Source organism: Hoplias malabaricus, chromosome X1, assembly GCF_029633855.1.
Source record: "Hoplias malabaricus isolate fHopMal1 chromosome X1, fHopMal1.hap1, whole genome shotgun sequence".
NCBI classification, from domain to species: Eukaryota; Metazoa; Chordata; class Actinopteri; order Characiformes; family Erythrinidae; genus Hoplias; species Hoplias malabaricus.
Window position 1 is genome coordinate 15,671,761 of NC_089818.1, and position 23,568 is coordinate 15,695,328.

The window sequence follows — 23,568 nt, forward strand, 5'->3', positions numbered from 1 at the left end:
ACCAGTGACGTCACGGTTGCGTTCAAGAATTTCCGTAGCGAGCTCGGGTTTTTCCGTCAATTTAATAAAATTGTCAGTTTTAAAGCAAATTAAGCTGCTATTTTCATTTTAATTCATACTTATATCTGTCAGTAACTAAAATAATGTGAAATATTCATGGAGGTCCATTAAGTGGTGCTTAGCCTTTAACTGTTTTGCATGTTTGCTGGAATTATTTCCCCGATTTGAGAATGTTTTTGGTAACTGGAGATTTAAAGCCTCATCCACAGTGTTGATGCTTATTTGCCATATATTTGTCTTCTAGCATTTTAAACATGTTTGCAAGATTAAACAGGCCTTTAAAACAAAGTTCACACATGTTGTAAATTTACTAATTTATTTGCTGAGGGGTAAGAGGATTCTGACTCTTATTATTTCATGACCTATGTAGAGCAGTAGAGAGAGAGTCAGGAGCCATTATTTATCATAGATCTTTGTTAATACCGCAGGGCAAGTCGGATGATGGAATTTCAGTAGTCTGATTTCAGGCAGCGTTTGTCGGTCAAACTGCTGAAAACGTGTCCTGTTCTAATCGGAAATGCAGATAAAAAAAAGTCTAACTGTCGACCTGAACACGGCCAAAAACTGAAGTGGTCTCTTTAAACACTCTTTTGACATCACACCCCCAGTCCCGGCCCCTCCTCTCCGGTTCTGTCATGGCGCCTCGCGGTGCTCGTTGAGCGGCGCCTCGATTCGATTCGGTTCGATTCGGTCTGAATCGGTACGGTTCGACTCCTGCTGTAGGGAAACGGCGCAGAGCGGCCGCAGGTAAGTAGCTACAAGTCCGGGAGCTGATTCTGTTGTTCCGGCAGGAAAACCACAGAACAACCGCTACACACACACACACACACCCACAGTGGGGATGGAGCGGCACTGTTTACACACTCTTATGTTTGTTTTCATGCATTGTGGGGCTATTATAGACTTCCATTAATGTTCTGCTAATTTAACCTTATCATATAAATAAGTTCTACCAGCACAACCCTTAACCCTATACTAAACTTTACTCTAACCCTAATACATTTCTTAATCTTAAAATACGGTAATCAGTGCTGTAAGGAGAAGCTTGTGGTCCCACATGGAAGACAAACCACACTGTGTGATATTCCTCGTACACACAAAGACACACTGAAGAAAACGTGAAGAGTTTTTAATTAAGCTTCTCTCTTTTTCTGGTCACAGTGTCAGACTTGAATAATTTTGACTTGAGGTAAGAAAATAAAGTCCTGAGTTGTCTATAAATAAGGACTGTATTGTCTTGAAACAAGGCCAGGCAGTTATTAAATATAAGAATCGTTATTTTAAAAACATGATTTTCCTTTATCAACTCTAATATAAAATGAATTCTCACTTGTTTGTATCGAAATACTGAGTTAAATATTAGAGAAAAGCAGTGAAATTAGGGGAATGAAAAGACTGACCCCACACAGAGAACAAACTGCAGAGAAAAGAAAAGAAAAAGCACATGTACGACCCGGTTATAACAGTGCAACAAAGAGTCTTGTTTGTTTATGGTTTGTCCGGCATTAATGAAGTTTTGATAAACTAGCTGTGAGTAATGGTTGAGTAGTTTGTTTGGTTGTGGAAAGCTCGGAGAGGAGGTGTTTTCCGGACTGCGGTGGAGGGGCAGAGGCTGGTGTTGTGTCTGAGGCGCTGGCTGTCTCTCTCTCACTGAGAGAAACTCGACTCCTCTCAGTCGGACACCCATCTGTTGAGCTGTGTCCAACTTCAATTCGGGATTTCTGCTGGATTTCGCCATCTTTTACCACATATTTGGATTAAAGCGGGACTTGGGGTTCGCTTTGTCGCTTTCGTGTTATTTTATTTATTATTTTTGTATGTATTTATTTGTTTTTTTTCTTCGCAAACTAACGCTGAGGGAACAGCAGCGTTAGCTTTAGCTCACAACTTTGGAACAGCTGTTTGATTTCGCTGGTCGTACCTGTTTTTTAAAGGGAATTCTGCAACGGCACCTGAGACCGTTCCCACTGTTAAACTGACGGAAATATAGATATATGTTGATGTATGTATTTAAATCCACGTCTGCTTGGTTAGTCTCATTATCTGTGTGGATGAATAGCATTTGTGTGTGAACTAGGCCAGACACAGATTCTGCGTGTAAAAAGGTGCTTTACCAACATTTAACATTTAATTCTGTAACTCGTGCGAGTCTGTAAAGGATACACGTAGGTAAATGTTGACATTTACGTTAAATAATGTTAAAATATTTAGTCGAGTCAAGATATCGAGAGAACTTGACCGAGCTAACGTTAGTGTTAGCATTAGCTGCTAAGTTACACAGACAAAACAGACAACTGAGGGTGAACAGAGAGCTTACTGAAGGAATATTTAATCTCCATTCTTTAAAAAAAGATACTATGTACTATACAGAATAAAAAATAGACAAAATATTAAGCTGAATATTGACTTAAATTTGGTTAATTATCAAAATCTAGGTTGCAGTTAGAGACAAAGCCGCAGCTGAGATTAAGTGAGCTTGCTGTAAAGGTCCTTTTTAGACGAAGATACAATTATTTAAGTTGTTTTTTAGAGTAAAAAATAAATAAATAGTAAGATAAATATTAAATTACATTTTGGTATTAATCCCTGTTTAAAAAATCAAAAGCTGAGATTAATTGAGCTTGTTGTAAATGTCTTTGTTGTTGTTGTTGTTATTTGATGGTGATACAAGCCTTAAAATGTGTTCTAAGTGAAAAACTTAAAATATTAAGCCTAACATTACATTAAAGCTGACTGTTTAGAATTAGCTGCTGGACAGAAAAAAATAATAGCAGAGGTTGTTCAATGAACTTGCTGTAGGGAGATTTTCCCAAATTTCCCGAATGTTTTACTTTTATTTCAGTAATATAATCTGTTTTTTAAATAAGGCTAGATATTGAATTAGGCTAAACATGTCTGTTTAACTGGTTAACATGGAGAGAAAGATGGGGTTAAGTGAGGCTGAAGTTGATATGTTAAATTTTAAAAGCTTGCTTTTAAACTACACTATGTGAGGGTGCAGATCTGTAGTATTTTCTTTATTATGTTTTTAGGCAATGGTACAAATATAATTTAAAAGTAAAGTAATACATATTAAGGTAAATAAACCTGGCTATCTTGTTAGCTCTTTGTAATAGACAGAACAGCAGCTGATGTTGTACTGGTTTAATGTTAAAGACCTCTTTAATATCTGTTGTTGTCCAGGTGTATGACAGATGTAAAGTCACCAGGAAAGGGCTGGGGAGGATCTGGCCACGGTTCTAAGAGCTAGCTTTGGACGAGCTAGTATTGTCTTCACTGAGAAGCTGTTGGTAAATGAGCAGCGGCAGGAATAACCGGGTGATGATGGAAGGAGTGGGAGCCCGCGTGATCCGTGGCCCGGACTGGAAGTGGGGTAAACAGGATGGAGGCGAGGGTCACGTGGGCACAGTCCGCAGCTTCGAGAGCCCTGAGGAGGTGGTGGTGGTCTGGGACAATGGCACCGCCGCAAACTACCGATGCTCTGGAGCTTACGACGTGAGGATCCTCGACAGTGCTCCCACAGGTGAGGGGTTTTCTTAGCTTCCATAGCCCCCCCACAACTGAGGAGGATAGACAGAGGGAGGTTAGGTTGGGGTAAAAACATATGTTTCTACATCTGGGAGGTAAGGTTAAGGTATGCTCTTCTCAGGTCTTAAAAAAGTGGGTCTCCTATATCTGTAATTTAAAAGCTCTCAGTTTCAGATTGCAGAATTTAAGTGATTGCATATTTATTGTGGATAACATTAATATGGACAATTTTGAGGGAATGTTTACATGTGGAAACTCAAAACAAAATAACCCACAATCTTTTGTGTAAGTCTGTTATAGAACCTGGAAAATATGGCTTTAAGAAAGGAAAATAAAGAAATATCTTTTAGATATTTAAATTACTTTTAGATATTTAGACAAATGTTTTCCTGCAGTTTATAAGTTTACAATGAAAGTGTGTGATAAAGCAATACATAATTTAATGCAGAATTAAATTGTAAATCGCCCGGATGAGAACATTTGTCAAGAAATTGTAGATGTTGACCACATCTACAATTTCTTGACAAATGTTCTCAAAACAAGCTTGTGCTTGTGTGTTGTGCACTGTGTAACTTGAGAATGTAAACCATCTCACAAACCGTCCCTTCGTCTCGCAGGTATTAAGCACGATGGCACCATGTGTGACACCTGTCGACAGCAGCCAATCATCGGCATTCGCTGGAAATGTGCAGAGTGCACTAATTATGATCTGTGCACCACCTGTTACCACGGGGACAAACATCACCTACGGCACAGGTTTTACCGTATCACCACGCCGGGCAGTGAAAGGTGAGAGAGACAGACCGTTCCCTGTAAGGCTCTGTTGTTCCTATTTCTTTTTAAATCACTCTTCAGAGCTGTAACTATGTTTACGTACAAAGGATAGCGAGGCATTTACTGGAATTATATAAAAGTTGTTGTCCTGTTTTCATGTGTATCATAATAGTCTGATTACTAAAGCAGTAAAACACCCTCTTTATGTCTAGTTTAGACAAAATATTTAAAATGAATATTTTCAATACGTATGTTTTGGTGTTAAAAGGTTTTGTATTTTTGTTGAAAAAGCCACAAGACTTTAACACTTGGAGTGCTCCAAGTGATTACATGTTCAAATCTGACTCAGATAGTTCAGCCAGTATTGACCTGTTTCTGACTAAGCGTAGATCGAGCTAAATTACACTTGGGCAATCATTCTGGGTTTGTTTTGTTTTGTTTTGTTTTTAAATGAGTGTTAAGCCCTTTTCGTTCGGGATTAGTTTTACACGGGAAGCTGGCGTAATGTAAATTTTCCACACGACGTCAGTAATGTTTATGGTGGATTTGCACTGGATAAGACATCTCTGTGAAAATAAGAGATGGGTGTGGCTACTCGTTTCATGCACTGCTGTTACATAGTGTGGATCAGACACATCAGAGATACTGGAGTTTAGAGTGTCACAACTGTTCTGAGAACAGCCTACAAATATCCAGCACTCAACGACTTTATCTAGTCCTTCATAACAGATAACAGGCGAGAAGATGGCCAAACCTTTACTTGTCCTTCATACAGTTATTTAAACTAATATTAGCAGTTTAATGGTAAGTTAAAGAGTAGGACACGTTCATAATAATATGTATGGAGGCTAATAATGTGCGTGAAACCTACCTACAGCTACCAGAAATGTCTCTTAACTGAGTGATTTTTCAGGTTGTTTTCTGCATTTGATCGTGGCTTTGTTCAGCTGCTGAGCTTTTACTTAAACCATATATTTAATCACTAAACGTCTCCTCCAGCTCCTCCGCCCTCGAGAAAAAGTGTGAAAGTCTCTTTCCCCCGGGATATGACGCAATATTCCCCCATGTGTCAATTCGGATGGGATTAATATATCCTGGGTTTATTTTTACTGCTTGTTTTTATAGTAGGCAAAAAGCTTTCCTGAAACAGGAGCCCACCCTCCAGGAAAATGACTGAAATGTTTTATTTGAATGGGATTTAAACTACAGAGATACTCTGATAATAATTACTTTACCCCACGTCCAGAGGTAAAACTAATTCTGTCCGAATAGGGCTTTAGACTATCGTTATAAACTAATCCAGAATCTTTGTTATGCAAGTAAACATGCTTTTTGTGAGGTTTGATCCAGTATTGAACCCAGCATGCATTTATAGTTTATGGGTTTTTGTTGCTGGGCAACACTTCTGTGCCCGCCTTAGAAATGTGGGTGTACCAGCCTTTACAGTTCGTATCATCAGTTACAGTTTACATCCTTATGAATAGCTGTGCAAGGAATCTGAACTATAAAAAAGTATGAACATGCAGACAGAGTTGCTTTGGGCTCAAGTTACACATTATTTATCATGATTATTAGCTGCAGAATTTTCAACACACACCTGTAAACAATCTGTTAATGTTACACATGTTGCACTGTACGCTCAGAATAGATGATGCCTGGTCACATTTTTTTCATGCAGCTTTAAAATTTCAATTTTGCCAAAGACATAAAGAAAGAACATTGTTTGTGAACAGTTTGAATTAGGAGAAAACATTAAATGCCTCTGTCCACACTTTTGCATTATTTATCAGTTCAGTATATTTTGTACATGAAGTTGTTCACAAATTTCACAGTTTGTTTATATGATACTTTAGTGTCCTGATTCAGGAAATTCTGTTCTGTCTGGTGATACTTTAGACTACCGTTTTGTACTAGGAATCAGCCTTTTGCTGATGCAAAAGTGGAACCACGGTTAAAAGTAGTACAGTTGTTACAGCAGTTCCTATGTGTAAGGCTTGAATTAATACATAAGTACATTTCTTGATGAGTTTATTTGGTATTATCATTATGATCAAAACTTGACACACAACACCCACTGTTAACTTCTCTGCACATATTTTAAATACAAAAATATAGTCTTTTATTAAATGATTGTGTATTTTATTAATTTATATATTCTTCCTTTTTCTGGGTTCAGTCCGCTTAGCTGTTTACATATGTTGAGTCTGTTGCCTAAATAAAAGCCCATCAGTTGGTTAGACTTCACTCCTGGCTGCCATCCGAGACTCCCCTCAACATGAGTCAGGAAACAATAGGTTAGTTCAGCAGCTGGTGTCTTTTCAAACAAGTGTAACTCCCATTCCCTGGGGAGAGTTGATAGATATTGCATTGCAATAGTGGTTGGGGGGGATGTGTTCTTTTGCTGCTAAGGTATTGCTGGGTGTTTCCTTTGAACATAGCCAAATCAAACTGAGCTTGCCAGCTGCTAAATCTACTCTACTGGGCTATGCAGCAGTAAAACAGCCTGTCGTTGACACTTTACAGGCCAGATCTACCTCTGTGTCTTGACGGGTAATGCCTGAGTAGGCAGTATTTCACAAAGATGTGCCTAAGGATGAGCTAAGCAAGTTTGTCCTTATCTTATATAATGATACGATTATTATAGCAATGTTATAATAATAAAAATTGATTGTTTTCATAGTAATATACAAACCCAAATAATAACTATTGACAGAACTTTCTTTCCAATATCTCCTTATATTTTAATTGAAAAAGATTAACATGGTCGCTTTAAGAAAAACATTTAAGACAAGATTTGATTTAATATAAACAAACATATCATTAATCAGTGAAAGGCTCTGTTTCAGAGAGAATGCCTTTTAATTGATGGTGCGCACTGCCAGGGCTGGTCAATTAATCAAAGTGTATATTCAATTACAATTTTGTCATTCAAATGATTATAATTCCTCTGCAGTTGGTTACACAAAGTTTTATGTGGTTTTATAGGAGGTTTATGTACATTATTTAACTGCAGAATTTATTTTTGAGAGTCCCTCTCAGAGCCGATAATGAGTATGCACTCCATCAACTCTTAAATCCTTCGCTTCTATAATGTTACGGTGTTGTGCTAAAGCTGTAAGTAAGTAATCTATAATCAAGTCGAGACCTGTTCAGTAAGAGAAGAGACTAAGGAAACTTTCAGTAAGGAGCCTGTTTTGGTTGCACCATTCTTTTACATGGCTTTGACAGTCTCCACCATCTGATGTGTTTCTCTGTATTTTTAAACTCTGAACGGATGTTGACCTGTGTGCCTCCTCTTTAAAATGCTGACTGGCATAACTCATAGGAGTGCTCAAGGACATTGCTGCTGTTCAGGCATGTTCTAGTTACTGTGAACAGCTCTACCAAATTCTTGCGAAGAAGGTTTATAATTAATATAAATGTCCAACGATAATTATTAAATATTGACATTTTTTCAATCTGCCTTATGTACATTTAGTTTTGCTTTGTTTTAGTTGACATTATTTTATTTATTTTAGTTTACCTCTTTTAGGAATAAACTTTTTGAGCTTTGAATTATTCTGGGCCATGAGCCAAATCAGGCACTAATTTAATGCATGTCTATACCTCAGAGTCGAGTTGCTGAAGTGTCTCGAGCTGCAGCGTGTTTGTTTGTATGCTGTCAGGGCAGGACCTGATTCAGTAACCCTGGGTTGTACTCTGCCTCTTGTGACGATAAAGACTTTTGAAAGAGTCACAGAATTACAGGAGAAAAATGAACGCCTGTAGCAGTAAAGCTCGAAAGATCAGAGACGGCCATCTGGCAAACCTGCTCCCTGCATGTTGTGGTTCTGCATGGGGTGATATCCAGATGGCAGACTAGCACACTGATGACTGTGTTTTTCATCACTGGATTCCACAACAGAAACATTTAAAAAGAAATTAAAACACATTGTTAGGGATGCAATTCCAGGTTTGGGCTGGGTTTTATAGGCATGGTGTCTTGTGAGCGCTGTCATTTCTTTCAACTTTTAAAAGGAGGGATTTTTTTCCCCCTCATTTCTAATACAACGATGTATATATTTTTCCAGTATCAGTGCTGTAACTCTCACCTAATAAACAATAATGGTGCATGTAACTACTGTGATTTCTAGTGTTGCTGTGTTTAACAGCCATTTTACAACACATTTATAGAAGGTCAGACCAGTTAATGTATGCACTTGTTGTCTGTGCCATTTTGGACACTTTTTTTTTTCTTATACAATGTATTTTGCATTGTTTAATATGTTCTTATGCTTATGTGCAGAGTGCTATTGGAGTCTCGCCGTAAATCCAAAAAGATCACAGCCCGGGGGATCTTCGCTGGAGGGCGAGTTGTACGGGGAGTGGATTGGCAATGGGAGGACCAGGATGGTGGCAACGGCAGAAGAGGAAAGGTAAATAAAATTGTGTCAACTTTCTTTTTTAACAGTGAACTTTTTTCCAGCAATCAATATTTATAATTGGATTTGATGCTGTGTTTGCACTGCAAGACAAGACCTAAATTAACAGCATTTGCCACGATGCAACTACTGTAAACAGTGAGTTTCAGCATTATATATTGTAATGTTAAACCCACTTTTCACAATACGACAGACGCACAGTGAGGCAGAATATGCAACAACACCATTTATCTCCGGAATCCTGTGTGTTCAGTAGCTTCAGAAGCATTTGCCAAAGGTTTTCAGCTTTCACCGGTGTAAAACTGCTGTTTAATCACCATTCTACATGTTGTTGTATGGGCCATTAAACTCAGCGGTCCCTACTGGTAAATTTAGAGGCCAGCATGCAACATTACAAGTTGACTCACTGTTTGCTGTTATAAATAAGGCTGAAAGGCTCACTGCAGAAAATTTATGCATGACACCATAAATGATCCAAGACACCACTTGATGCCAGCTAGTTTTTCATAGTAAATAAACATCACTTCTCTTCGAAGGACCGCTTTCTTGACAAAATATAATTCACCTCTTTGTTTTAAAGCTGCCTGTGTTTCAAGATAATAATTGCTAATCTTTACCAAATGATTATTTAGCTTAGACGTAAACAAATTGGGGGATTATTCAGTCTGTAGTGCAGCTAATGACTCGAAAGAAATATTAGTGCTGTTTCCAGAAGACGGGTTTATTTGCTGTTAGACTCCAATGTCTTTATGTCCCTAAATAAGTTACATTCTTTCATTCTCGCACATAAACAAAGATTACTGTCATGGCTATCGTGTGTCTGTTGTGATTGATAATAACAGAATAGTGTAGGGAATGAGGTTAAATAAGGTAAAAATATGTAGAAGTGGAAAATTTACTCAAATAGAAGTTAAACAAAATAATTCAAACAGCAGATACATTAGCTTCTATCTTCCACACATAAAATAGAGCTAAACATAGTATCCACAACACATTTGTGTTTTCATTCAAAGCTTTGTACATTTTCTGACATTTGGTTTATGTAGATTTGTTAGTTTGTTTATATCCTCATTTGTTTTTAAAATGCCCCTGAAGTGAGTAAAAATGCCCCTCAATTCCCTACCCGTAACAAAATGCATTTATGAGTGTGCCGTATGTTTGCTGTGTCATCCTGTTCACTTCTTTAATTCTCTTCCAGGTGACAGAGATTCAAGACTGGAGTGCAGCCAGCCCTCACAGTGCAGCCTACGTCCTCTGGGACAACGGGGCCAAGAACCTCTACAGAGTCGGCTTCGAGGGCATGGTGAGCCACCCCCACCACGCCTACACAAAAGAGGGGGAGTTGGATGGCCTTTGTGTTCTCTTCCACCGCCTGCACATGCACACATGCAAAGAAGCCCCTGTTCTTGGTCCGAGGCCCAATTGTGAACCCCAAGCAGCCGGCAAATGCAAGGCTCCCATTGTTCAGGCAGCTGGAAGCACCATCTACATGATAAAAGAAATCTGCTGCCTTTTTTCTTTCACTAAGAAGACGAAAGAGTTGTCTGGGAGGTCAAAAAACGGGAGGGGGTGTGGTCCAGGGAAAGTGTGCCGGGCTGGCTTTAAAATGCTATTCAACATTCTCATTGGCTGAGGACCATTTTGCTACATCTGAATTTCAGCCAGTGAGCTTGCGTCATAAGTAACAGACTCGTTCTTTGTTATTTAAAAAATCTCTCTGCACCGTGTTGAGGACATCTGCCTCTAGATTTATTAAAATTGAATGAGGAGTATAAATTGCAGACTAAATTAATGACTGTTTGGGTCAGGGTATATCCCTTTGGGCAGCATTGACTTTTTAATGTCTGGGATATTTACAATTATTTACTAATCAATAATGGTGACTTTTTAAAAATAACTCTCTTTGTAAATAATATTGGCTGTGATTTCTGCTACTTTTAGTCAATAATGAATTTGTAGGAAAAACAAAACCACTCGTTCTGACTTTAGTCATGAAACTGAAAGATTTGAACCAGAAATTCAAAAAAGGTAATGTTTTTCCACTGCGTATCTAAAGAGTAGATGTGCCTGTGCATTGTGCCTCTTTCAGAAAGATCACTCTGGGCTGGGTCAGTTTTTAAAATGGAAGAAAAACCTCTTTGAATTCTGGTTAGCCTTCAGTACCATGCAAAATTTGCTTGTTTTGGAGCACATTCAATTTTAGATAAAGAAACAGGCAGCTGTTTGAATATTTATATCAAATGGGTTAATGTGTTGTGGAAATTAAGTAGCTGTAGATGGGCTAAAATAATTCGCATTGTTAAATACACCTCAGCTTGAACTGTAGCAGAGTATACCACATGTTAAGGGCTTGTCAGTGTGCACATAGTCAGAACTGCACTGGTCAAATCTTGTTAATTTTTGTTAACTGATAATAAATCAAATCCTCTACAGGGAAATAACTTAAACATTAGACATTCTTCAGCTGCAACATTTTTATTCATTGATTTCACCATATTTTATGTTCAATTCCATCTTAAATATGAAAATAAAATTTTAAAAATACAAATATAGAGTTTAAATATACATCAACTGTTTATTAATTAATCTTCCCTCTCTTCCCCACCACAGTCAGACTTAAAATGTGTGCAAGATGCCAAAGGTGGGACCTTCTATAGAGACCACTGTCCAGTGCTGGGTGAGTACCTTTGTCACTTACATTTCTGAGAGTCTTTGTATATTAAATCGGTGTGTATTAGTATCAGGAACGCTTTGAACCAGTTCCTCTCTTTGTTTTCATTTAAGATTATTGGTCAAGTCGCCACCACTAGATGTCAGCACTCTATTGAAAGAACTGTATTCAGGCATAAGCAATGGTGGCACATTCTCCCTTTAAAAGCCTTCCTGGCCCCAGGCCATAATTGACTCTGTCCTGTCCTAGCCGATGTTGCAAGGCCGAATAAAACAAAATGATCTTGCCTAACACACGCTCTGTCACACTTCTACATTTCACTGAACCATCTTAAATTAATAGAGGGCTGATACCACTAAACGTGGCCCCAGTCATCGTGGGCAATTTAATACGAAGCCAGTTTTAGTGTCCTCTGTTGTCATTGCCATCATATGAACAGCTCTGCTGCTGTGGGTTGGTCTTGGCTTTTAATTCATGTTTCACAATATTGTTTCTTAATTGTTGTCCTGGTGTTGGCGTTTGCTATACCAATACTGCAGAAGGCTGCAGTATGCAAATTTGTCCTCTAAGCAATTATTTGTGTTGTGTAATTATTTGTATTATATGTTGTGAGTACCATGACCACTCACAGTTCCAGTTAAATGTGACTTGAGGGGTTTAAAAGTATGAGGTCATTCATGCAGTCATTATTCTTATGTATTATTCTTTTGATCACAGATGTGAAATGTATGCCGTTTCAATAAATTTAATATAAAACAGTACAAGTATTTTTTGCCAGTATTATGCAGCAGTCTTAGATTCACTGTTTGGACAATTGTTTGCCCTATATTTCTTCTAATATTTAATGTTTTTATACAGCTTTGTGTACACCTTTGCTGCACTAACAATATATATTTTTGAGAAGGCTTTACACTAGATTTTGATACATATTCTGTGAAGATTTAATGGCATTCAGCCACAAGATATTTAAGAAGGTCAGGCCCTGCTATTGGGTCATTATTTCTGGACTACAGACACCACTCCGACTTACCCCTCAGGTACTGAACAGCACTCTATCACTTTTTAGAGTGTAGTTTAAGTCCTTCACACAGTGTGGTAGGGCTTAAGACAGATCTAGCTTATCCTTGGCATTGAATATGGTTCCTTCTGGCTGAGGCTGTTCCAGAGGGTGGTGATGATTGGTGAAGCTGTGTTTTTAAAATTGAACATCTCTGTCCTCAACAGGTGCACTTTAAAATGGCATAAGTTGCTATTTTTAAGGGGAATCCACAAACTTTGACATAACCTAGTGTTTAATTTTGTGCCCCTCAGGTGAGCAGAATGGGAACAGGAACCCAGGTGGTCTGCAGATCGGAGACCTGGTCAACATTGATCTGGACCTGGAGATTGTTCAGTCTCTGCAGCATGGTCACGGAGGCTGGACAGATGGCATGTTTGAGACGCTCACTACCACTGGCACTGTGTGTGGAATTGATGAAGACCATGACATAGTTGTCCAGTATCCCAGCGGAAACAGGTCAGCCCAGTGGTTTTCCCCAGTTAAATGTGTCACTACTTGAATTTTATGAAATGTTTTTAGTGTTAACTATGTAGTTTCTGAAAGCTGTTGAACTATATCCCTCTTCTGTGGCAGTGATATGAATAGAGGGTGTTGACCTCAACTGAAAATCTGCATTTTTTGTGGTTATATAGTTCCAATTCCACTTAAAACAAGCCTGCGTTATTAAGAAGTACCTATCTTTCCCTTATGTTTAGGACGTAAGATTGCTTGGGAATGATTGCCATCAACTTTTTTTTTTCCCCTCATCTGTCTGATTACTAAATCCAAACTGCACGCTTTCTCCCGTAGGTGGACGTTCAATCCTGCCGTGCTGACCAAGGCCAATGTGGCTCGAAGTGGAGAGGTGGCAGCTGGTGCTGAGGGAGGGAGCTCTCAGTTCATGGTTGGAGACCTGGTCCAGATCTGTTACGACATTGACCGCATCAAACTTCTGCAGAGGGGCCATGGGGAGTGGGCTGAGGCCATGCTTCCGGTGAGCTGCTTCAGCCTTCACGCTCTTTATTAAATTATTCAGGGTCTTTTGTCATCCATCTAGCTTCAGCTTTATCCTTAATCAGAACAGGAGCGTAGATAGGGATAACAGTGCAATAATGACATTGAAGAACATTGCGCTTTCACTCCTAATAACATCAGCCCATTATCAAGCACTTTATGAATCGCATCCAGTTTGACACTGCTCACAAAGGACTAGACAGTGAAGTGTAGGTGGCCCTAGTTACTGTTACTGATCACAGTCACTACTAAAAGCCTGTGTGAATTGTCTTCTCTCATGCTAAAACATTCACTTTGTTAGTCTTGGTTTCTTTTACGGAGCATAAACATTAAAGAAGCCCTCTTACCAAAATGAAAGCACAGTGCCACTTGAGTCTAGGTTGAGATTTACCTGATTAAAGCTTAGAGAGACCTCTTTCTGATGATGCCTCTTGAATGTGGGAGGAAGTTTTCAAAAACTACAGCTGCTTTCCCAGTAGGCTGTTTTAAATTCTTTTTTTTTTAATAACTCATGAACACTGAAGGAAGGCAGATAACTAATGTTTCTGCTAGGAAACAGAATTTTTATTGCAGCCATTTTTCTGTAGTTTGTCTCTTCAGTGCATTGTTACAATGGAGAGAATGTTGTATTCAAATAACAGAAATGACAAGCTAAATGTTACAGTAACTAATGTATTACTATGTTCTTTAAAACGTAGGTGCATGTGAATGTCTGCTTCACTGTTTTTAATTCCTTATACAAAGCAGTCACAGGATTTTCAGCCTGCATAGCTGTTTATTTTAATGAGGTTTTGATGCACATCAGCCTTTCAAATTCCATGCGTATTGCAGCTGCTCTGGTTTATTTATTGAGCGTTTCGCACCACGTTCCCTCTCTTTCACAGGGCATGTGGATTAGAGGCTAACAGCCGCTGAGTGGCCTTGGTCAATGTGCTTGGTTTATGTTTCTTTGAACACCATGCCTTTGTTTTCCTTGATGGACGAAGCTTTCCAATAGCCATAGTTATGAGCAATAGAAATGAGAAATGGCGCTGCAAGCCCAGGACCCTTTGGGTATTCTCCTCTTAAATGAGCCTCATCTCGTTTTTAAAAGGCAAACCGTGGACTTATCGATTTCTCTCTCTCCCTCCCTCCCTCCTTGTTATGGAGTGTTGTGAGTATTGTTTTCTCTTAGTGGAGCTGTAGGTTCTGTTGTACCTGTGAACTTTGTTCTTGTTTTAATTCATTCCATTACACATTCTTTCTTTTTTCCCTGTGTTGTGCATGTTTTGTTGACTGTCTGAAAAGCCTTACACAGTTAACACATGCTCGGCTGGCTTTGTTTTGCCCTCTGCAGACCCTGGGGAAAGTGGGCAGAGTGCAGCAGATCTATTCTGACAGTGACCTGAAAGTGGAGGTGTGTGGCACTTCCTGGACTTACAACCCAGCCGCTGTCACTAAAGTGGCTCCTGCTGGTTCTGCAGTCACCAATGCATCTGGAGGTAACACACACAAACACACACACAAGTGTATATGCACAGCAGCTACTCTGTAATTTATGAGCCTGTCTCAAAAGGTGCCCTAAGCCCTGATGTCTTCCTCAAAGACTCAATATAGAGAGTCTAGCTCTTCCTTGCCACGGGTGGAGCCATGACTTGGGGGACACTTGGCTTAATAACACACGTTTGGGACAGACTCATGCATATCACAGGCTCTATATGTATAGTATCCAGCAAAATGATCAGGGATTATTTTGCTCTCCAGTTATAGCAGAATATGGTTAATATTTAACTGTACAATATCTTTAATAATGATCTTCATCTCACACCCCTTACACTGCAGACTTATGATTAAGTCATGATACAGTAGCCTGTATAAATTATACAGTAATAAATTTGAAACCAGGCTGATATGTGATTGTAAATTTGAGGTGTTAAAATTTAGGAGAGTTCAGTGTTACGTCTGTTACTGAGTACATTAATGTTAATGCTTGTTGTTGTTAAATGTCTTTGTTTATCCCCAGAGCGTCTGTCTCAGCTGCTGAAGAAACTGTTTGAGACTCAGGAGTCTGGAGATATTAACGAAGAGCTGGTGAAAGCAGCAGCCAATGGAGACCTGGCTAAAGTGGAGGACATCCTGAAGAGGCCGGATGTGGACGTAAGTCAAAGAATGCACAATGTTGGCAGTGAAAATGCAGCACTTTGTAATAAAGGGCAAGAAAGTTCAGTTCTGATTATAATTCAGAGTTCTTTTTACCAAGATACCTCTTCAGTGACAAGCATGGGGGCTGAGGATCTGTGTGTATAGAAGAATCACTTTGAACTGCTGCAGTCCTGAAAAGTAGCTTCAGATTTTCTAAGTGAAACCCCCCTGATCAGATCAAACCCTCCATCAAAGCAAGGTGTCTGCTATTATATGTATGAGATTCCCTTGGTCTCTCCCTTGGGCCCACCTGTTTATGGAACGAAACGCTAGAACAGGAGAGTGCTTTTGTAACTCACACTTGGGACTAATATTCAAGGCACATGTAATTGTGTATAATATGGTAATCAGAGTTCATTCTGGGGGTAAAATTTCATTTGTTTGTCCTTGAGACTGCAAGTCTTTGCATACTTCTTGATGGGTTCCTATGTATTTTTTTTTTTGTTTGTTTTTTATCAAATATTATGTTCTTTGGAGTGTGCAATGTAGTTTTAATTATCATATTAATTACATAATGCCATGTTTATTTAAGACATGCAGTTTAACATAGTAATCATTAAAAAATATATATATAATAATAAATTAGTTGCATAGTAGGCAGTGAAAATGGCTATGTAAATGTCATGACATAATACGGCTCTCCACAAATGTCCATTTCCACACTGTCACAATTGTTTTGGATGCCCTGTTGACCTCAGTAGGTCAGATATACACGTTAGCTGCTCTGTAGCCAAGCCAGCCTCACCCCTCCTCTGGGACATAAACCTTCAATGAATCTCTCAGGCCTGCAGAAGGCTCATTACAGTAAAAGGTTTTTGCCTTCTGCTGGGTTTGCTGGCTTCTCTGTGCTGGTGCCAGAGTAGGAAGGCCTGGTCCAGTGCCCTGCCTGATCCTCAGGAGTAATCGCCTAAAGCAGCGCTTCCCAAACAGATGCACACCCCTTCGGTTATTAAACGTCTGGCTCCCCAACCCATCTCACTTCTTTAAAATGTATCTTTTTTTCTGTTTCAATTGAAAAATGGAAGTAGCACTTTTGACCATTTTTTAAATGTCAGTGCATCTGCTCTTGGGAGTGCTGATCAGAGCACAGGGAGGGGGGAAGAACGAACAGCAGGAAAGGCAGTTATCAGCATGAAGGCACACGTGCATCTGTAAGAGATTCTCTAGCTGGGAAATGAACAGCAAACGGCATACGATTAGCTAAGTACGTGCCGCAGATCACACACATCGCAGCTGATTTCGTTGGAGAAGAACCTGTGTAATTGTGTGGATGGGTAATGGAATTAAATGATGTGTAAATGTTGAAATTTTTTTGGCATACCCCCTGCCACACTTTGGGAACCACATGCACGGAGAGAAAAGGAAAGAGAAGGAGAGAGGGGGGGGGGGGAAGGAGGGGGCAACCAGCCAAGTGATCCGCCCGGCAGGACAAGACGTGTCCCGTGAACGCTCCAGGAGCTACGGCATCAATATTCATGCCATCACACACTGCTTTAACTTACCGCAGTGCTGCAGATCACACAGAGGAGCATTGCAAAGCAATCGTGCACACACACACACACAGACAGTCACACACAGTTTGCACTCAGATGCTGAAATGCACACCTACAACTATTAACCTCTTCACGAGTACCCCTAACGCTGGTATGTGTGATTGGTGTGAGTTACAAGAACCAAATCCAATTGTTTTTCACAGCTAATTTCTACATGAATATCACTATGAGCCAGATGTTTAGATTTAACGGATATTTGCATGATATTTTAGACCAGATTTATTGTATAGAAGAGAACAGTGTTTAGGTGCTGTAAAATGTCATAGAGATCACATTTCTTAATAGTTAACAGTACAAATGTTAAATATCTACACATTGGTGCACACACGTTTCCTATACAAAAATAATGAGGTTTAATTGACCATGGTAAATAAATATATGAAGTATTATAAAATATAATAATAAGATTGTGTTCTATAAATCAGTGTCCCTAGTAATGAAAATATAGAAATACCAGGTATTTTACACAGCAGGAGCCCAGTCAAAACAAGCAGTGTTGAAGATTTACATTAGCAGTGCACAGAAAGCATGGGCTCATTAACTTGATTAATGTAAATATAATGCTATTATCTGATACTGTACTGTATGTGGAAGGTATTGATCAGTACTGCCCAGCGCTATATTCTCCTGAGCAAATGTGGTCCGCAGAAAGTGCTAAATACAAAAACTACACACAGGCATTGCTAATCATACGGCGTTTTACATATGTACAATCACATATACTCTCCTGCCTTTCTCTTCCAGGTGAATGGCCAGTGTGCTGGACACACAGCAATGCAGGCGGCCAGCCAGAACGGCCACGTGGACGTGCTCAAACTGCTGCTTAAACACAACGTGGACTTGGAGGCTGAGGTAATCTGGTGCACCAAGCACGATTCATCTTATTGTCCTCAACCTAGTCCTTTGTCCCTCAACAGCCTTAATGGAGTGGTGCCTCTCTTTTAACCTGAATTGCATTTAGGACCTGAAAAGCAGTGATGTGAAGCTGATTGAAAGCAGTGAGATGCAGCTACTCATATTTAAACCAGCAGATATGTTTCCTTATGTTTTCAATAGCCCTCTAAGGGATCGCTCTTGTCCTTAGACCTGAGTAGGCCAGCGTGAACATCTGGGCTGAAACAGTAAGGATGTAACAAATTTAACACTGAGAGAGAGAAGCAGTGGATAGGAAGTGTATATACATTTTAGGAGATGCAATTTCTGGGGCTTAATTTAAAATCAAAGCCTTTATGCGTAGTATGTGGTTTAGTTAAACATGCTGCTGTTGCCATTTGTAGAATTGCGCTTTTTCTAATTAATATTTCAACATAAAAAAAAGATGAGAGGACATAAGTTTCCTATAAATATATATAAAATATAAAGGTCTTAAGAAAATGTGCAGTCATTATCCCAAACACTAAACTAGACGGTTTGTAACATCTCGTTAAAAATTGTTGGTGAATTGTGTCAACTCCTGTAAATGATCAAACACAGCGAGGAATTAGAATTTGAAACACTAAAATCGTTTCTGCTGTCCTAAGAGAAATATACTCACTGAATAGAATGAGAACTATGTACTCCTCATAGGCAAGTTTTAAGCATATTACTGCAGTAATTACTTGAGCTGCATCGGTCCCTGTTATTGCTACAAGCTGCGATGTTTCCCCTTCTATTTTCTTTATAATAAGTCCTGTAATATAATTCTAAACGTTATTTAACTCGCTACAAAAATGTTGCTTTCCGCTGCCTGTGCTTAGACTATTAATCAGACTCTTAATTTCTGAGGAGCTTATCTCCTTTCTCTAGGAAAAGGTATTGTGTGCTGCAAAAATGCTTTTGTTCAGTTTTATAGGGCTTGTCTGACACAGAATCAGATTTGGTATCTAACAGAAAAACTAATCAGCTTACCGTTTTCTAAACTATAACCTAAACTTTAAAGTTCAGCCATCAAAAGGACAATTTTTGCATGTTAAAGCCTGTGTGTGTAAGGTACATATTGACTAAAGGAGGAGTTGTTGTCTGAGATCCTCCAGTGCCCATATTAAGAGCAGAAGCAAACGTTAGCATGCAGCTACTGCATCCTCTGTTTACTTATGAGGAGAGAGGGGGGGAAAAGGACTGTACACTGGGAAGTCAGGCATTGTTATTCCGCACATGTGACGGGTTCTCCACTCACAATCAAAGGGGAATATTTATGTACTGGCATCTGGTGGTATTCTGGGGCCGAGAGGTGTCTGTTGCTGAGGAGCAGGCCGTTCCTGCCGTTTGATTTGATTGCATCCTTTTAGCAAATGTTTGGTGTTCCCTTTGTGTCCGGTCGTCTGTTATGAATAGAATCAGTCGTTGACAGGACCACAGCTGTCATGATGGTGAAAGAGGGAGCTGAGAAATGATTAAGTGTATATGCAGTCGTTTGTTAGAAAACCGCTGAAATTGTCTGCCTCGGATATCACCACTCAAACGGCTGGACAAACCTGAATGCAGGTTTTTCATAATCTTGAAATTTGTTCCTAAGACGTGAACAGAAGTGTTGCCTGCGTATGGACCCCCCCCCCCTCCAAATAAATTTAGAGTTAACAGCACACTTGGAAGCAGTTTTCAGCAGTCAACAAAAAGCTTCCCAGGAGGAAGCTAATGAAGGTGTTTGAGAGAACGTCAAGAATGTATAAAGCTGTATGACTGCAAGAGGAATGGCTTCTTTGAAGATTTTGAAATGTTGTTTCTTCGTCTTGTCTTCACTGTTATTCTGAAATATGAGAACACAGTGAAAATATAGAAACTAAATTTGTGAGTAGTTACTCATCAGTGCTCCATATCTACAGTTGCCTTAACAAATGTTATTTGCTATGACTAAGACTAGACAGGCTAGCATATTTATAGATTAATTGGGGAAATTGGCAAACTGCATCCAGCATTCAGAAAAAGCTTGGGGCTTAATTTGTGGGAAACAATTGCTTGTAAATTATAAAGTCGGTCAGAAAAATTGCACATCAATAATTTTGTGCAAGTCATTCACCGCTCTTTATAATCCCGTCTGACCTCGGACATAAAGCATTCCTATGGTTATTAGCCACATACCAGAATTATTTTATCTATGTACTCTCGTTTCTGAACTAACTGCCGTGCATTTTGTGAAGGATAAAGATGGAGATAGAGCAGTCCATCACGCTGCGTTTGGAGATGAGGGCTCAGTCATAGAGGTTCTGCACCGAGGCGGCGCAGACCTGAATGCCAGAAACAAGCGCAGACAGACCCCGCTGCACATCGCTGTCAATAAGGGCCACCTCCAGGTGGTGAAGACCCTGCTCGACTTCGGCTGCCACCCCAGCCTTCAGGTACTACAGCGTGTACATATTTAGAAAAGTAAATCGTTTGTGATCATGCTAGTATCCACCCAATATAATGGTTAATCTCAACCAATATGATTTTAGATAGTGTCTTCATTTGAAGGCAGTTTTATTAGACTTTGAGAAATGACTGATACTTGAATGGAAATGACAGTGTTTAAATTAATCCTTAATTAATTATTAAATGAATCCTTAATTAATAATCCGTATTAATTCCTGCTCCTACCTAGTTGTCCACTTTAACTGTTATGCTTCCACTTACTCTAAGCTCCTACTTAGTGCAATATATATATATATTGTATATGTTTAAGTGGCATTTTTTAATGATCTGAAGAGCAGTGGTAAGCACAGACATCTAAGAATTGCAAACACACTTGTATTCTTTCTATTCTCCCCTTCACTGCCACTTGCTTTGATTTTGTTTGAATGTTTTACGCAGCTCTAAGCTTCTGCTTTTGCCTTCCATCAAACCATCTCTCTTTTTTTTTCCCTGGTAGAGTTTTGTTTTTTCCTCCCCTTTTTAAAGATTCTTTTTGTGGACCTCCACACTGCAAATTACACCTCCATGCTTGGGATATTTACCCCTTTATTTAGTTGTGAAAAATCATCAAATTATCATTTTTACCATGAACTGAACCTCCCTCCATCAGTTAAATAAATGCTTGTAATTTAAAGCATACTAGACTATGAGGTTTATTAATATTCTGATTAGTCCGCTTGCACTCGTAACATTTTTTTCTCCTCCTGAGTTATGAAGCTAATAAATGTAGGAAATTTGCAGAATATCTTAAGCTTATAGAATGTGCTTGCGCTAGCCCTGGCAGGAAAATCTCCCACTTCTTATTAAACCAACAAATAACAGGAGAGAGAAAGTAGCTTGCTTGTTCATATAGGAGCTATAACACCAGAATTCTAAATTAATATGGGACTTGGTGCTGCCCCCTGTAGGATTCAGAAGGAGACACACCTCTGCATGATGCCATCAGCAAGAAGAGGGACGACATGCTCTCGGTTCTGCTTGAGGCTGGTGCTGACGTCACTATCACCAACAACAATGGCTTTAATGCACTACATCATGCTGCACTGCGTGGGAACCCCAGGTATGGCTGCCTCTATGTTGTATTAGCGGTTTCATTTGATTCTGTTGTGTTGTTCGCACTGAAATATTTATGGATTTGGTATGATGAGAAAAGTGCACGTTGGTTATTTTTGTATCTGCTTGATTTGGAACCATGCTAGGGACACTAACATTTGTGTCCATATACAAAGCACTTGAGCATGACCTGTGACTAAAAACAAGAACAGATAGTGTGCTCACATGTTCCTCGTATTAAGTGCGTTATTTTGTTTATTTATTTATTTTTGTGGACTGAGCACAACAGCTGTTGGGGATTTGGCACAGTTTGTGCTGGTTTTGGGACACTACAGTCACCATCCTGCTCTCCCTGACCAACATTCCTGTGGCACCAGGATGCTAGCAATCGTTTCTATTTTTTCTTTCTTTTTTTTTTTTTTTTTTTTTAATCTATCTCTCCTTCAATCTCTCAGCTGCAACTTGGGGGTCCTCTTTATTGACTTTTGGATGAAAAAGTGCCCATGTCAGTGTTTATGGCATGCTTGTACAGTGGAAGCTTGCTTTGGACTTAAGCCTCATCCCATCGTCATCAGAAAGTCCTGAAGATATATAGCCCTGCTCTAGCTCACCATTTACTCTTATTTCTCGCTTGAGTTCCCACCGCTGCAATCTTTTCCGAGCAGCCCTCAGGCCTCTACTGAGCCTGCAGTTAAAACTCAGGCCCCCTTTAAGATAAACTCTGTCCCTTTAAGTAGAGCTTGCTGCCTTTGAAGGCCTGTCCTGAGGTTGCGTCCTAAATGTGTCTACTCTGTGGTCTCCAGCGCATACCCCCCCATTGCGGCCTGTGGCGCTGTATTTCTGTGGTTGTCTAGTCGCCAAGAATGTTTAGCCTTGTTTCTTTACAGCTACATCTTGTAATCTTTTTTTTTTTTTCCTCCAGAAATTTTTTTTTATTTGTTGCTGATATTTTGGGATGTCCTCGCTGTCTTCTGTAGGCTGCAGAGTCATTATATTAGTTTTGTTGAAGAGTTTATATTTGCACACGTGTGTTTATCCTGAAACAGTCGTGAAATTAAAGTAATAGTTGGGCCTTAGCTGTGCCGTTCTCATGGTGGCCTAAATGCTTTCAGTGCTGGTGGGCCAGTGGATACTCAGAGAAACTTGGAACACCACAGAGGAATCCCAAACAGAGAGACAAATCACATGAACCCGAGCTGATGCCAAATAATTTGAGTAGCAAACGTCAACACAGACACGTGTCCCACTCTAATTCACAGCGTTGTCACATTCAGATGTGTATATATTCATGCATTATTTTTTAATAAACATTTTCATAGCATTACCAGGAGCTCTTTATGTCTTTTCCCCTATAAACTCTCAAACATAAAAAGCTTGCCCTCAGGCTTTTATGCAGCAGAGTTGATTTTGAATGTTGACGAGGTTTGCTTTAAAGATGTCTCCTTGCCGCTCACATTGTTTAATCTGTGGGTTGAAGTTCTGTGAAGGGCTTTTGGTTATCCACACGTTCCTCTTCGGGTGTATGTTTATTGCAGACTCCTGGTTGCTCTCCGTGGCTCTCTGTTCAGCTGCTGGAAGCCAGTGCTGCTACAGCACTGTAAACAATACGATTAATAGCCCATGACTTACAACAGCACTTCTAACAGGCCCTGCCGAAGCAGGCACTGCACACTTTATAAGTCTTGGGCTCCTTTTTTAACTCCCCTACAAATGGGCTCACTTGTTAATTGGCACAATCCCATCATCTGATACACCACTGCACGCAAGCACATTTTGGAGATTTTGGAGAAAAAAAAATAATTATATAACAATTTCTGATAACTTTCTCCATCAGCTCTCCAGCTCAGATGATCCCCTCTGTCCCTTCTATCCCTGAATATCACATCAGGGATCACTGTCAGCCGATGA

At 39.5% G+C, this 23,568-nt stretch overlaps 1 protein-coding gene across 6 annotated transcripts in view; it reads left to right on the plus strand.

The window, feature by feature from the left end:
- The first annotated feature begins 677 nt into the window (after positions 1-677).
- Positions 678-23,568, plus strand: part of LOC136675582 (E3 ubiquitin-protein ligase mib1-like) — a 53,476-nt gene continuing 30,585 nt past the window's right edge. For 5 of the 6 annotated variants that reach the window (XM_066652207.1, XM_066652209.1, XM_066652211.1 and 2 more), the window contains exons 1-13: positions 1,650-2,062; positions 3,244-3,583; positions 4,206-4,377; positions 8,648-8,777; positions 9,982-10,086; positions 11,394-11,460; positions 12,766-12,970; positions 13,304-13,487; positions 14,844-14,988; positions 15,510-15,643; positions 17,986-18,093; positions 20,358-20,555; positions 21,516-21,667. In XM_066652207.1, the coding sequence (XP_066508304.1) occupies positions 3,355-3,583; positions 4,206-4,377; positions 8,648-8,777; positions 9,982-10,086; positions 11,394-11,460; positions 12,766-12,970; positions 13,304-13,487; positions 14,844-14,988; positions 15,510-15,643; positions 17,986-18,093; positions 20,358-20,555; positions 21,516-21,667 (1,829 nt within the window). In that variant the 5' untranslated portion in view covers positions 1,650-2,062; positions 3,244-3,354. Of the gene's footprint in view, positions 808-1,649; positions 2,063-3,243; positions 3,584-4,205; positions 4,378-8,647; positions 8,778-9,981; positions 10,087-11,393; positions 11,461-12,765; positions 12,971-13,303; positions 13,488-14,843; positions 14,989-15,509; positions 15,644-17,985; positions 18,094-20,357; positions 20,556-21,515; positions 21,668-23,568 lie in introns of those variants that run through there. The other variant, XM_066652208.1, reaches the window with a different exon arrangement.